Source organism: Haliotis rufescens, unplaced genomic scaffold (assembly GCF_023055435.1).
Source record: "Haliotis rufescens isolate VD_foot unplaced genomic scaffold, xgHalRufe1.0.p SCAF_26, whole genome shotgun sequence".
Lineage (NCBI taxonomy): Eukaryota > Metazoa > Mollusca > Gastropoda > Lepetellida > Haliotidae > Haliotis > Haliotis rufescens.
The window spans coordinates 621,156-636,673 of NW_025963957.1; the positions used below are offsets into that span (position 1 = coordinate 621,156).

General features: G+C 42.2%; 1 protein-coding gene across 1 annotated transcript in view; it reads right to left on the reverse strand.

The window, feature by feature from the left end:
- Window positions 1–2,379: 2,379 nt before the first annotated feature.
- Window positions 2,380–15,518, reverse strand: part of LOC124141472 (afadin-like) — an 82,600-nt gene continuing 69,461 nt past the window's right edge. Inside the window, exons 18-26 of the mRNA XM_048402408.1 lie at window positions 14,883–14,948; window positions 14,280–14,353; window positions 13,624–13,742; window positions 12,513–12,731; window positions 9,662–11,472; window positions 8,872–8,993; window positions 8,263–8,377; window positions 7,153–7,266; window positions 2,380–5,600 (exon numbers count right to left, since the gene is read on the reverse strand). Coding sequence (XP_048258365.1) covers window positions 4,728–5,600; window positions 7,153–7,266; window positions 8,263–8,377; window positions 8,872–8,993; window positions 9,662–11,472; window positions 12,513–12,731; window positions 13,624–13,742; window positions 14,280–14,353; window positions 14,883–14,948 — 3,513 coding nt within the window. The 3' untranslated portion in view covers window positions 2,380–4,727. The remainder of the gene's footprint in view (window positions 5,601–7,152; window positions 7,267–8,262; window positions 8,378–8,871; window positions 8,994–9,661; window positions 11,473–12,512; window positions 12,732–13,623; window positions 13,743–14,279; window positions 14,354–14,882; window positions 14,949–15,518) is intronic.

Genomic DNA, 15,518 nt, shown 5'->3' on the forward strand with positions numbered 1-15,518 from the left:
ATGCATGTCATCGTATACCAATTGGGTGGATTGATGCAAATGATGTCAATCACTGGATTGTCTGGTCCAGACTCGATTATTTTCAGAACACTGTTATGCAGCTGGAATTTTGCGGAGTGTGGCGTTAAACAACAAACAAACAAACAAATCATTATTTAGATAAACTAGAAACCACAGTTTAATGTATGTGTGTTCTTTTCTAAGTTTTCATGATGTAATTGCAATTTCCTGTAAACTACCTCACAGTAAGATTTCACATCAAGCAAATGGAAAATGCAAGGTAGTATCTTTAATGTTAGCATTTAATGTAAGAAATGTAACATGAAGGTGAATAATTAATTACATTTGTAAGCTGAGATATTCTTTCTGAAAAATACATATTTTTTTAGTGCGAGGGAGTTTGGTTGGTTGGTTTGTTGTTTAAAGCAGCACTCAGCAATATTCCAGCTGTATGATGGAGGTCTGTAAATAATCAGGTTTAGACCAGACAATCCGGTGATTGATATCATGAGCATTGACCCATGCAATTGGGATCGATGACATGCTTCAACCAAGTCAGTGAGCCTGACTACCCTGTTTTGTTGGAAAATGACATTCACATGTTGCATAATTATTGTTGAAGAATGATTGGAACTGTGTTACATTGTTTCTGTAGACATTCGGTAGACAGCAGTGATTACTAGTCAGGAATGTAGTACTATTTAATGTAAGCAGTCATCAGGAAGTTACTATATTTAGATGCTAGTGTGATATGTAAACTTCCAGTATACCATGGACTCATGCAGAATGTTCAGTAATGTTCTAGTGCCACCAGACTGGTGAGGGCACTGTGTGGATATTTCCAATAGCCAGTTAGGCTGTGTAGATTTAAGGTGAAAAGAGTGTGTTACTTAACATTCACACATATTTATCTGAGATTACATCAAGACCAGCTTTCATGTGAAGATCACACCGGAATCCCTGCCTTTGCCCAATCTCGGAAGCTTGACCATCGTCGCAACTGATTATACTATTATTACCAACTTTTGCCCCTGTATTTTTGTATTTGATGCTGACCACTGCAATCATATGACATACCCTAACTGAATATTTCACTATTAATCAATTGTGTACTGCCATTGTAATTGCTGTGCAATTGTTGTGCAGTAATTTGTGTTGACTTGTAACCTAGTTAATTTTGTAATACACTTGTTAATTGTATGTCATTTGTTGGTCTCAAGTTTTTTACGTACAAATTTTTTGTTTCAATTTGGGAATCAACACGTAACAGTGTGGCTGAAGAATCTTATCCGTGTAACGTTGTGCTGTAAAGTTCGCCAGAACTTGCACCAAGTCGGTTCTACCAGTGTAGGAGATGGCTGCCCTCATAATCACATGATGGGTGTACACATGTTGTGCACGTGCAGGTCATGACGATGAAATTGACTTTGCTCCCGTGGACACACGTGTTGCTCATAAGACTATAAAGAGGCGTGTGTGACAATGACAAGTTGATACAAGAATTCTCTAAAAGTCATTTAACAGAAGTTAAAGTACAAACAAATATCATAAACAATCACACAGGACTATTTAATATAAGGAGTATGTCATTGAGTCAACTATCAATATGTTAAGGAGTCAACTTTCACAATCATTTCATGAGTAATATGACACTGTTGCTCTCTAGGGTAAAAATAGTATTACACTTTTACAACATAATATATAATATACAATTATTTCTAATCAGGTCTCTTCATTTCATGTGCACAGTGAGTGAGTTGGGTTTAACGCCGCTTTTAACAGTATTCCAGTTATATCACGGCGTGTCAGCTTAATGTGGGAGGAAAGCCCGCAGTGATGCAGGTCTCAGACGTTTACCACTTCGGTGAAACCCACGAGCACGGGTATGGTGCTGAGAAACCTAGAAACATAATCGGGGCGAACCGGGATTCGAACCCACAATCATAGGTTTCTGGCGTGCCCAAGGGACGCAACTCTGCACAGCGAATCACGGCGCCTTAGACGACTGGGCCACCCGTGCCCCCTCATGTGCACAGTATAGTATTTTGTGTGCACACTGTACCACAGCCTACGTATAAATATCTTGTCTCCTATTCATGTCCGTTCAGCACTTCTGTATTTGTGTGTCCCTCTACAGGACAAAAAAAGTTAGGGACAATGAATATTTTTGGGGGATATTTGTAGTGAAGACACAATTTATAAAATAATTCCACACCATTTCATAAAAACATCCCACAAAATATTTATGATCCCAAACTATTTTTGTTCCGTTTCGTATCATAAGTGAACGCAGACAAAAAGTCAGACGTGTTGAAAATTGCTCTCATTCCACCATTGCTTTGACACATTCATGGCTGAAAAGAAGACATAAAAGGAGAGTATTTTCTGTATGATTTTATTGCTCCAATGTATATACTTAATCATAATGTACAGTGTAATAAGATCTACATCTGGGCTAACGTTTCCACCTTGGGTCTGTGAATTTGTCTTGTGTAGGCATGTTAGTGGATTCCTGTCATATCTGACATGTCATTATCACAGACCTTGAACTAGATGCTGTAGTTAGTAGCAGATAAAACACCCATTTTCACGTGCTGTCAATAACATGCCTCTGTTGCATGTCAGAAACTGAAGTTAAAAAATATATTTCCATAGCTGACTTTGAAACTATACTACTCAACATTAGATCAGGATACAGAGATGAGACCTGATTCTTCGACAATAATTCATCGAAATGTGAACCAATGCTGACATGAAGCCGAAAAATGCCAGTTCCAAGAAAAAGTCAAATACCATACCACTCAACCATTGTTAAGAACCACACCTTTGACTAAAGATGACCATTTTGGTTCTTAGCAAATATTGAGCAGTACATACTATGTATTATTCAGACCTCACATGAACTCGAATATTCCTATCAAATGTTGAGTAGCATAATTCAGAACAAGGATAAAATACATTGTTTTTCCCCATTCACTTGCTTAAAGATTTCAAGTCATGCAACTTTTGAAATTTTGTTCTTTAAGCAGTCAACATTCCTGAAACTTGTTTTTGAGATATATATTCTCCCATAGGTTCAGTTCCACTCATTTTGTGCTATTTTGCAAGAAGAGCACTTATACATTCAATGAAAATTTACAGTTATTTTACTCCTTAAATATTTCCATTGCTAAACCCTGGAAGGGTGAAAGGTACTTGCGGAGGACGGCCAGAGTTAAGATTCACAACCAAAATATCAATGTTGTATCACAATATCATTGGGAACATAGTTAGAAAATTACACTCTGATTTGTAAACGTTATCACTGAGGTGCTTGGATGGATGTCATTAGTAAAGGCACTGCCTAAAACATCATGGACTCACTGCATAGAAACCTCACAACCAGCTGGCGATATGTCAACAAATGGCCTACATCAGCTTTGCATATCTTCATCAGTACAATGATACATGACTTCATTACGGAAACTACACAGGAAACTGGATGCTGAGAGGGACTGCGTCCCATCAATTCAACAATGTGTCTAATGAAATGAAACATATACCACTCAAAAAAAGTAAAGGACCAACCAATTCTTTCCAATTACAATAGTTGATCTGTCACAACAGATTCGGGTGGTACTTAACTTTCTTTTAGTAGTACCTATATGTTTCCTTTTGTAAATCTTGGGTTGAAACATGAAATGATACATCAACGAGAAATATTTTGGCCTGCCTATCAACATGTAATTTGACAAAGAATACTCTGATGACGTCTGTTGAAAGCAATCTCCCAGCACGCTCGTATCAACGATGAAGATATGCAGAGTTACTCGCAGCAGCCATGACATGATAAGATGACAAAAATAGATGGAGCAGGGCGGCCCCTGCTGAGGCATATACACATTATATGGACAAAATACAGAAAATCTATAAAACACTTCCGCAAGAACTATAATGTTAGCACAGAAACTATTTTCAAAGATATAAAAGTTGGGTAGTAAAAATACTAAATTTAAAATGTTCCCTAAATGAATACATATTTTACAAACAATGCACCACAAGAAGGAATGACGCCTGTGTATGTACACTATACACTCGACAACTGACAAACAAATATGATATATATCTATATATGTACGAAATGAGCAAAACATGTTTAATATGCTTGTCTGTGATCAGTCACCTTTCTCCCTCTTAAACAGATTTCACTTTTACTCATATCTTTGTACAAGTCTTGTAATAGTGAAATCATCTACCTTATGTGAAATCATTTCTGAATGCCTTCGTGTCATGATTTCTGAATAAAAAAGGTCGTCAAGTTAACATTTGTATCGTTTTTCATAAATGAGGGAAATAAAATGATAACATGTTATCGATGGAATGCTACAACGTCTAATGGCAAGTTATTTCAGTTTGCTAAAGTCTTCGTCTTCTCTTCAGACATATCTCATCAATGTACACGATTCAAAGCACTATTGCTTCAGGAAGCAATATATTAGATATATTTTCTCAGCACTGAGGAACGGTACACTGAAGTCAGCCCCAACAAAGAGCTGCTTTGTACAACTAATTCCATGTATTTCCTCCCAGCCTCCCATTACCAGCCACATGCGTCCGGCCCATCGTCAACCTGAGAAGAATATTTACATACAGCTTTAACACCAGGGCACAAATACCACACGGACCTCTTCCGGCGGCCAACTCTCTTTTCAACCATCCTCATGAATTTGTCACTCCATGCACTGAAACTATTGGCCATTTAACTGAGATTCAATGGTTCTTAAAGTCTTGGAAGCTTTTGGTTTCAATTTAATGGTGTCTTCACCAGCCTCAGTAGCAAAATACTTCATCTTGTCTCTGAATGACATTCTTTCCGCGCCTGGCCTTTTGATAGAGTTTGCTGCTTTTTGTGCCGCGATCCGTTGTCGGGGGTCTCTGTAGATCTCCTGGGCACCAACAACATTAGGTGTTCCGCCAGCAATATACGTGATATCATGATTGATGTTGTTTTGCGGCGGTGACGCAAACACATCGTTTGACTCATGAGCCATTCCAGGATGGTCCATGAATTGATGATCTGCAGATTCTGACTGGGAGCCTTGCGAGGAACGATACGACGACACAGATGGGTGGGATTCCCCGCTGACACTTCCCACGCTGTATGTATTCAGTTGCTCTAGCTGAGTATTGAATGACACTGACTTCTTGGGCACAGGCATGGTAGCAGGTGCAGTGGTCTCTGGACCCATCCTCCTGACCGGCTGGGGCTGATCACGAAAATTGGTCCCCTGATAGTCTGAATTTCGCATGCTACCTCTCTGAATCATATTAAAGGAACTGTTTCTCTCCGGAGGTTGTGGCACATCCCTGTTGGGCTGGGTAGGTGGGAGATTAGCGTAGGGCTGATGATCGAATCCAGGAGCCCGGTTCTGTTCCTGCATGGACTCGATCCTCTGTCTCTCGGATGACACACGTATCTCTCGCTGCTGCTCCAGACGGAGCTGTTTCTGTTTCTCCAGACGTTTCCGGGAATACTCCTCCTCCTGTTGCCGAATCTGTGCCCGGAGTGTGGCCTCCTCAATTTCTCTTGCTGCCTGCATCTCCTGCAACTGTTCTCGCTCCTGAAAGATTGGAACAAAGGTTAAAAGCTCTCGTCAATATAAACCACCTAGCATTGTTATAATGCTTTCCAGTGCAATGGAAGATCAGTAAAATCTAAATATCTTTTACATGGGTATACTTATCCTGCATTACTCTTTACTGCTTCCCTTACAACAAAGAAGACAGTGCATTCACGATGGTCCTGGGTAAGAAAAAAGTGTTGTTTCCATCTCAAGTCTAATTCTTTGCAGAGCCCACTGCCGCTGTCATGTGACAGGCTGTGACGTCACAACCAATTCACATTCCTGCTCATCTTCTTTGTCGAAAGTTAAGCAGTAGATGCATCAAGGAGTAATGCAGGATAAGTAAACAAGAGTCATCAGAAAGATGACATATCCCCCCGGCAGCTGTCTGTAAAGTAACCACTAGTAAATGTGCAATTCTGTATGTAATGAGTCAACAGTTGAATTTTCCTTTAGAAGCATACATTGTTTACCCAATGAATGGTTTTCGAATTCTGCCCCGGAAACGAACCCGTTCCCCAATGGAGTCTAGGTCCAACTTCTTTCCATAAAAATTGTAAAAAATAAAAATTCGTAAAAAAATGAATATCAAAAGGTATCACTTCAGCATGTGCCTGATAGCTTTGCCAAGTTTCGATCAAATACACTGAATGGTTTTCAAATTCTGCCCCGGAAACGAACCCCATCCCCAATTGAGTCTATGTCCAACTTCATTCCATAAAAATTTAAAAAAATAAAAATTAGAAAAATCCCAAAATATCAAAAGGCACCACTTCAGTATGTGCCTGATAGATTTGCCAAGTTTCGATCAAATACACTGAATGGTTTTCGAATTCTGCCCCGGAAACGAACCCCATCCCCAATTGAGTCTATGTCCAACTTCATTCCATAAAAATTTTAAAAAATAAAAATTAGAAAAATCCCAAAATATCAAAAGGCACCACTTCAGTATGTGCCTGATAGATTTGCCAAGTTTCGATCAAATACACTGAACGGTTTTCGAATTCTGCCCCGTAAAAGGAAATGATTACAGACGGACGGACAGACGGACGGACAGACAGACAGACTGGCTGATCGCTATATCCCCCCGCATTATATGCCGGGGGGATAAAAATTAACTTAATAATCTTTCCATGACATGATTACAGAGGTCACTAATTCAACAGGACAAGAATACCTTCACGTTCATTCTCTGTACCAAACAAGTGTCATCACTATTGATCTAGCTCAGAGCCCAAGAGCCAATGTAACCTTTTGTATTTGTAGAATATCAGCAAATAAATCTACCTCAAAGTAATTTTGTGAAAATCTGTCCACATTAAGTTCAACAAATGAGCCTAAACTATACTATTCAAAAGAAGTTACAGAACACCAATACTTTATTGTGTCATGACTGGTAGGTATTGTACCACACAGCTTCCAACTGTGGGTGTCCTTTAACTTGTTTTGATAAGTATCTAAATGTAATCATCTCCTTCAAATGAAGGAGCAGTTGGATAGTAGCCTTGTGGATAAAGTCTTTGGTCATCACGGCCTATAAACTACATACATATTGCTTCCTCTTGGCCAGTTCTTCCTCCCTCCTCTGTCGCATCTTCTCTTCCTCCATCATCATCAGACGCTTCTGTTCCTCAAACCTCTGACGCTGATTGTCTCTTAACTCCTAAAACATTACGCACAGACCATTTAAAATCAAATCAAACTGTCATCTTCAAATAAACCTTTGTCAACATAAAGAGTACATTTACAAATGATTCTGTTCATCTGATGATGAATTTAAATGTTACAAAAGTGGACAAAGCCACACAAGGGTGAGTTCTGTACAATGAAGTGCGGAATGTAAATTGCACAAATTCAAACAACTGCAGGAAAAGTCATCTCAAATCTCTCCACATGGATTCCCTGATAGCATTCCCAAATGTCGCCAAATAAAACGAATGAAACACTAGATTCAAAACTTCCTAATTAACTCCCAGACCAGCCTCCCACCAGCTACAAAAAAGAATCCCATGAGTGACCAACATCCATTTAAAGATGGACTCCTAATTACCCTACAACCCTCCTCTATGGACGACTACAATCCACCCAGATGGACTCCTATTACCAACCTGTGTCGACTCATCCCTTTCCATGCACTCCCATGACCTACCACCCTCCTCTGTGGACAACTACAATCCACCCAGATGGACTCCTATTACCAACCTGTGTCGACTCATCCCTTTCCATGCACTACCATGACCTACCAACCACCTCTGTGGACGACTACAATCCACCCAGATGGACTCCTATTACCAACCTGTGTCGACTCATCCCTTTCCATGCACTCCCATGACCTACCACCCTCCTCTGTGGACTACAATCCACCCAAATGGACTCCTACAACCTACCAACCACCCCTGTGGACAACCACAATCCCCTCAGATGGACTCCTATTACCAACCTGTACAGACTCATCCCTTTCCATGCACTACCATGACCTACCACCCTCCTCTGTGGACTACAATCCACCCAAATGGACTCCTATGACCTACCAACCACCTCTGTGGACAACCACAATCCCCCCAGATGGACTCCTATTACCAAGCTGTACAGACTCATCCCTTTCCATGCACTACCATGACCTACCACCCTGTTGCCCATCACCTAACCCAATCCTCACCCTCTGTCTCCGGAGCTGCTCTTCATGATCCTTCTGTCGCTTCTCCTGCCTCTTCATGATCCTCAGTTTGTGATCCTCTTTGTCCTTCTCAAACTGTTCCAGGCGACGCTCTAACCTACACACAAGAACATACTCACACTTAATAATCAATCACCACACATTCATCTCACAATGTCCCAAACACAAAACAATAAATGCTGGCAGCATTGTCATCTTTGCAGAGTGAGTGAGTTGGGTTTAACGCCGCTTTTAACAGTATTCCAGTTATATCATGGCGTGTCAGCTTAATGTGGGTGGAAAGCCTGAAGTGATGCAGGTTTCAGACTTTTACCACGTCGGTGAAACCCACAAGCACGGGTATGGTGTGGCAAACCTAGAAACATAATCTGGGCGATCCGGGATTCAAACCCACAATCATAGGTTTCTGGTGTGCCCAAGGGCCGCAACTCTGCACAGCGAATGGTGGCGCCTTAGACGACTGGGCCACCCGTGTCCCCCATCTTTGCAGACGAAAGGACAGCTGACTTCAGCTCTGGTTAACACAGCAGTGAGTGAGCTCGTCAAGTTATAAGTATGTCCTAAAGTGTTGGTTTCAACAATGTCACCTACCTCATTAACCGATCTTTCTCAGCTTCAAATTCATCTATCATTCGTTTCCTCTCCAGGTCAATTAAACGATTCCGTGACTTGTCCAGATCATCTTTCATGGCCTGAATCATCCGTTCTCGAGACTGAAATGTATAGTTCAAGAAAAGTAGAGAATGCATTGTTTGATTGATATGATTTGTTTGTTTGTTGTTTAACGCCACATTCAGCAATATTCCAGCTATATGAAGAACATCGGTAAAGAATGGAGCAAGGAACAGATCAGTGATCGATATTGTGAAAATCAATCCACGCCAGGATACAAGGAGTCACCAATCTGACCACCCGATCCATTTGGTCATCTCTTACGACTAGCATCGATTGATGGGGACCAATTCTAACCAGGAATTCTCACAGGATGATTGATACACAAGATTTGAATGGCAGCCTCACAGACAGACTAACCAACATCCAATGGGTAGATTACTCCAAGCTGTCTAGGTTATGATGTCTGAGAAGAGTACCTTAGAATAAGCATTCTTATTTACCTCTTTAGCACCCATCTTAATCATATCCACTATTTACCCCATTTAGTCACCAAAGTGTTCTACCATGGATCACATGAACACTAAAAGTAGACTGTACAAGACAAGGAGGCTACAAGTTGTCAGGTTCTTTAGGATACAAACAGCAAAAATGTCCTCAAACCGGCGTGACGAGCAAACGCTTTAACCACTAGGCTACCCGACCGCCCCCAAACCGAAAAAGAAAAACAATTGAATAAGATCTCTACAACAATGCAACGCCCACTCACATAGAGCCTCTCTGCAAGCTCTGTATCAGAGTCCTCATCTTCATCCTTGTCCATCGACTCCTTCACCCGCCGCTGAAACTCCTGCTCCAGCCGCAGCTTCCGAAGTCGCTCCTGCTCCTGTGGGTTGAGGTACTGTTTTGATTCTAGCCCGGCTATCTCCATCTCCCTCATCTTGGACATGTCTTCCTCATACCTCTCCTGCTCTCTCTCCTTCTCCTCTCTATCCCAGGGGGAGGCTCCAACGTTGTACTCCTCCTTTACGGTTAAGTGCATGGCACCAGCTTGGTGAGGTGGCTGCATTTCCGACCTCTGCGTTTCGTATTGTTCGTACACATTATGCTCAGGAGGCTGTGGAATAGGAGGTGGCTGGGTCTCGGGACCACCAAAGCTGATATTCTGATAATTGGGATGAATGTTGTTCTGCTGGTTACCTGGTAATTGTCTATCATTATGTCCTTGACCAGCACGATTCCGGTCAGGGAACTGGCCTTGCTGACCATCAAACTCATTCCGGCCATATCCAGCAGGTCCACCAAACCGGGGATCGGAGTTAAAATTCCTCTGCTGACCCATCTGGTTCATCATGCGTCTTTGTTCGTCTTGCAGTTGTTGTTCAAGCACATACTCCTGTGATGGAGGAGGGGGAAGGGGTGGAGAGTTCTCATGGAGGTCATCATTAGATGGGGGTGGGGGTAACTCGGGGGCATATTCATCTTGAGGGGGAGGAGGCATATCTTCCTGGTCTCGATACCCGTATGGACCAGGTTGCCTCTCGGGAGAAATTTTCTTCTGTCCAAACGAAGCCCGAGGGTCCTGTCTAGGTGCCTGGAACGGTTGTTTCCCTGCATGAGGATTATAGAAGTTGGGTGACTCCTGTTGAGATGACTTAGGATCGAAAAACTGGGGCTGTGACAACCGATTATCAACTTGTGTGAATGGAATTTCGGTGGGAGTGACTCTTGGCTGCGTGGGCTTCGCTGCAGGCTTGGGTTTGACAGGTGGTTTGGGTTTCTCGTCATTCTGCTTCGGAAGCTGATGGAAGGGAGGAACAGCTTCTTGTGACGGACCTGTGTTTTCATAGAAATTGGGCTGCCGAGGATGATTGTTGACCGTCAGTTTTGGAATGTCTTGGATATTTCGGGCGTCGTTCACGTCCCTTCCAGGATTATAATGAGGAGAATGGTGATCAGGATGAAGGTTGTTCTGGAATGGCTGTGTGCGAGGATCCTCCAATTTCTCCTGCCACTCCCGTATCTTGTTGGGAGTGATTTCGTCTGACTTGGGTCTCAATTGACCAAAGTCCTCTCTATTCTGGCCATCATAATATGCAGACTGGGGTCTGTTGTCACGGTTACTGTTAGATGAAGTCCTCGAGGACACAGATGAGCGATCGTTAGGTCGTTGTGGATGAAGATAAGGCTGACTATGATGGTGAGAGGGTTTTGTGGGCATGTTGTTTTGATTGATGTCTGTAAAGCTTCGAACTGGTTTTACAGGCTCATTCCTTTCTGGGGGCAAGCTGTTCAACTGCGGTTGGTTTTCGTAGTCATTTGGTTTGCGACCAAAATTTGGAGGGTAAGGATGACCTTGAGGACCAGGACCAAGGGCAGCAACTGAGGCAGCAGGTTTCATAACATTTGGATCAGGACGATCATATGAAGTGTCCATATTTAGGTTAGATGTTGACTTAGAGCGAGGATCTTGTTCATGGGGGTCCCGTCTGTGCGTGCTGGGATCATATGGCGCTTGGTTAGGTTGAAAACGTCCATTATTTAGGTTGCCCATAGATGGAGCTCGAAAACGGTCATCCTCTGCAAAGTATCAAGTTGAAGTTTAATAAATCACAAAATCTGCTTTAAAATACTGCCATGTTTCAAAATCACCCATAACAATGGACAAGTATAAAGAAAATCTAACAGAATCAAACAGAACAATAAGGCCTGGTTTCAACCAGAGCAAGCGAATAACCACAGAGGGTTCCAGACTGCAAACAGCCATTATGCTACTTATCTTATGTTTATACAGGGCATGGAAGCTTGACCATTCACAGGTAAATATGTGGCACTGTGTAAGTGTTCCACCTTCCACAAACTTCAAGAGATCAAATCACTTTGACCCCAAGATGACATGATCTAAAAAGCTCTACCATGTCCTTCTATTGAATTACTGCCACAGAAATACTTTGTAACCTGAACCTTTAACATATCCTTTAAAGATGGACCTCACAAGTATGTTACCCTTCTAAAAGGAACATATGAATATTGTAGCCCAATTTAAAATAATTCATAACAATAACATTGTAACTGAAACACATACATATACTGAACAAACAAATAGTTGAGGATCATTAATATCTTTTAGTGAAGATTGAACTGAACACACAATTTCATAGCCCCCACCAACTTTTGCTGATCCATAACTTTTTTGTTCAGAATAGTATTGTAGTGAGTGAGTGAGTGAGTGAGTGAGTGAGTGAGTGAGTGAGTTGGGATTAACGCCGCTTTTAACAGCATTCAAGTTATATCGCGGCGTGTCAGCTTAATGTGAGAGGAAAGCCTGAAGTGATGCAGGTCTCAGACGTTTACCACTTCGGTGAAACCCACGAGCACGGGTATGGTGCTAACAAACCAAGAAACATAATCAGGGCGAACTGGGATTCGAACCCACAATCATAGGTTTCTGGCGTGCCCAAGGGACGCAACTCTGCACAGCGACTCGCGGCGCCTTAGACGACTGGGCCACCCGTGCCCCAAGAATAGTATTGTAACCTTGTTTCAGGGAATTGATAAATATTCTTTTGTAACTGTTTAATGGAACAGGTTACTATAAAGACATGTTCTCAGCTACTGACTATGAGGCTGGTCCATGTGGGGTGATCTGCCAGCTTGGTGGGGTGGCATCCTCGGGCTCTCCTGTCCCCTGCCCCCCATACCGTTGAAGAGGCGGGGGTCAGTGCGGTTGTTGCGGGGGTCGGAGGGGGACTCAGTGTACGGTGGAGGCCCCTCCTCATGGTTCAGCTTTATTCGGTTGTTCTGTTGTCCTGGACGATTGTTCTGTGGCTGTGAGGCAGCTGCAACCAAGGCAAAACAGGATAAGAATCAGCTATATCTTGTCTTCCATCAGTTCCCATTGGTTCAAGTTGAATTAGGTGTACACTGTCTGAAGGTACTCTTGGAAGTGTTGAACACTCCAGAAATGTCTTTATTATGGCCTTTTTCATGACCTTTGGAGTCAATACACAGGACAAGGTATCTCTAGGACAAACAGCCTAGCCAGACTTTGACAAATGACCAGACATTCTGAAAGTTTCTGCAGGACAACAACTGTAGCTAGAAATTCTGAAAGTATCTGCAGGACAACTACTGTAGCAGGATGCTCTGAAAGTATCTGCAGGACAACTATTGTAGCCAGATGCTCTGAAAGTATCTGCAGCACAACTATTGTAGCTAGAAATTCTGAAAGTATCTGCAGGACAACTACTGTAGCAAGATGCTCTGAAAGTATCTGCAGGACAACTATTGTAGCCAGATGCTCTGAAAGTATCTGCAGCACAACTATTGTAGCCAGATGCTCTGAAAGTATCTGCAGCACAACTATTGTAGCCAGATGCTCTGAAAGTATCTGCAGGACAACTATTGTAGCTAGACATTCTGAAAGTATCTCTTGAACAACTGTTGTAGCCAGACATTCTAAGAGTATCTCTAAGACAAGTACAGCAGAGTGACATTCTGAAAGATCTAAGACCACTATTGTAGCTAGACATTCTGAAAGTATCTCCAGGACAACTATGGCAGAGGGACATTCTGAAAGTATCTCTAGGGCATCTAGTGTAGCCAGACATTCTGAAAGTATCTATAGGACAACTATGGCAGAGTGACAAACTGAACATGTTTCCAGGACAACTACAGCAGAGTGACATTCAGAATGTATCTAAAGACAAGGTATCTCTAGGATGAGCTCACCTCTCTGCATGGTGGGTGAGGGCTGACTCAGCAGGGTGGCCAGGCCATGGTAGATCGCTCCCTGCTTGGCAACCTTCAGGGTAACAGTGTGCCCAGTCTGTGTCATCAGCTCTGCGGCTCTGAAGGGAAAACCACATTGTACACTAGTTGTATAGGCATATACATAGAAACGCCTACATAAGTAAAAGGTTAATCTTAACATACTGCTGCCAAATATCAGTTGAGTTTTAATTATTTAGGGACCAAAATCTCCACCGATTTCACTGAGGTGAAGGCAGTGCAGACAAAAGAGACGATGTTGTTATACACAACAAGCAATATCTTAGTAAAATCTAAATATTTTTTACATTTGTATACTTATTCTGCATTACTCCTTAATGCATTTACTGTTTACCTTACCACAAAAGAGACAGTGCCTAGCGATGGTCCTTGGTGAAAGAGAAAAAAGCTGTTTCCATCTCAAGTCCTGCTTTTGTAGGACCATCACTGCCGTCATGTGACCAGATGTGACGTCACATCAAATCATATTACTGCTCGTCGTCAACAAGGAAGGAAGTGTAAGCAGTAAATGCATTAAGGGGTAATGCAGGATAAGCAAAACATTATGTGATAGGTAAATAGTGACGCCTGGAGCTGACAAACAGGATAGCGCTTACTTGTCCTGGGAGAGTCCAACAAGACTCCGGCCATCCACCTCCAGCAGCTGATCTCCAGCCTGTAGACGGCCATCCTGCAACATTCAAAACATGACTCATCCATAATGAACAAACTCATCAACCGATTCCAACATCTGGCTGTCATCAGTTTCATAACCTAGATCCTGTCATCAATGATCTCTTTTTTTGTAGTTCAAAATTCTGTTTAAAACTTCAAGAGATTCAACACCAACTGTATTACTACTGCCTTTAGTTTGTTTGTTGATTATCGCTGCAATCTGCAATATTCCACCTATATAACGGTGATCTGTATATAATTGAGTCTGGATCAGACAATCCAGAGATTGACATCATGATCATCAATCCGTGCAAATGAAATACGATGACATGCATCAACCATGTCAGCAAGTCTGACCACCTGATCCCGTTAGTCGCCTCTTACGACAAGCATAGTTGCCTCTTACGACAAGCATAGTTGCCTCCAAGACTTGATGCTACTAATGGCTGTTATAATTTCCCAGTTGACCAAAAATGACTTTCTGTACATCAACACAGTGACAGTAGTGACAGTAGTCTAATCTCCTGCTAGGCAGCTAGACTCACCAGGGCGGCGGCACCATTGGGAACTACCGACTTGATGTAGATACCTCTTTCCCTCTGACCTTCACCCTGTAACAAACATTCCACACACATAGTAAACATGTTCAGACTCAAATTAACTTCAAAATCACAAACAGATCTCCAAATATGAGAAGATCAGTTTGTATGGCTACATCAGATGTTAACAGGGATCAAAGCCCTGACCGTCTGCTTCTTAACCGCACTGTCACACATCCACCATGGTCTGTAAACATGTTTTGTTTGGTTTTTGTTAAACGCCGCACTCAGCAATATTCCAGCTATATGACAGCGGTCTGTAAATAATTAAATCTGAACCAGATAATCCAGTGATTAACATCATGAGCATCAATCCTTGCAATTGGGATTTGATGACATGCATCAACAAAGTCAGCGAGTCTGACCACCTGAATAGTCGCCTCTTACAACAAGCTTTTTCACAAAGTCACATTTTACGGCTAGCATGCGTTGCTGAAGACGCTATTCTATCCCATTCCGGATCTTCTCGGGGCCTTTCTACATGAAGCTGATGCACTGGGCCTATGGTCTTATATGATCTAAACATGCTGCTCGGATGATTCACGACCCGGTATGTTTGTGGATGAAAATCTTAAACCAGAC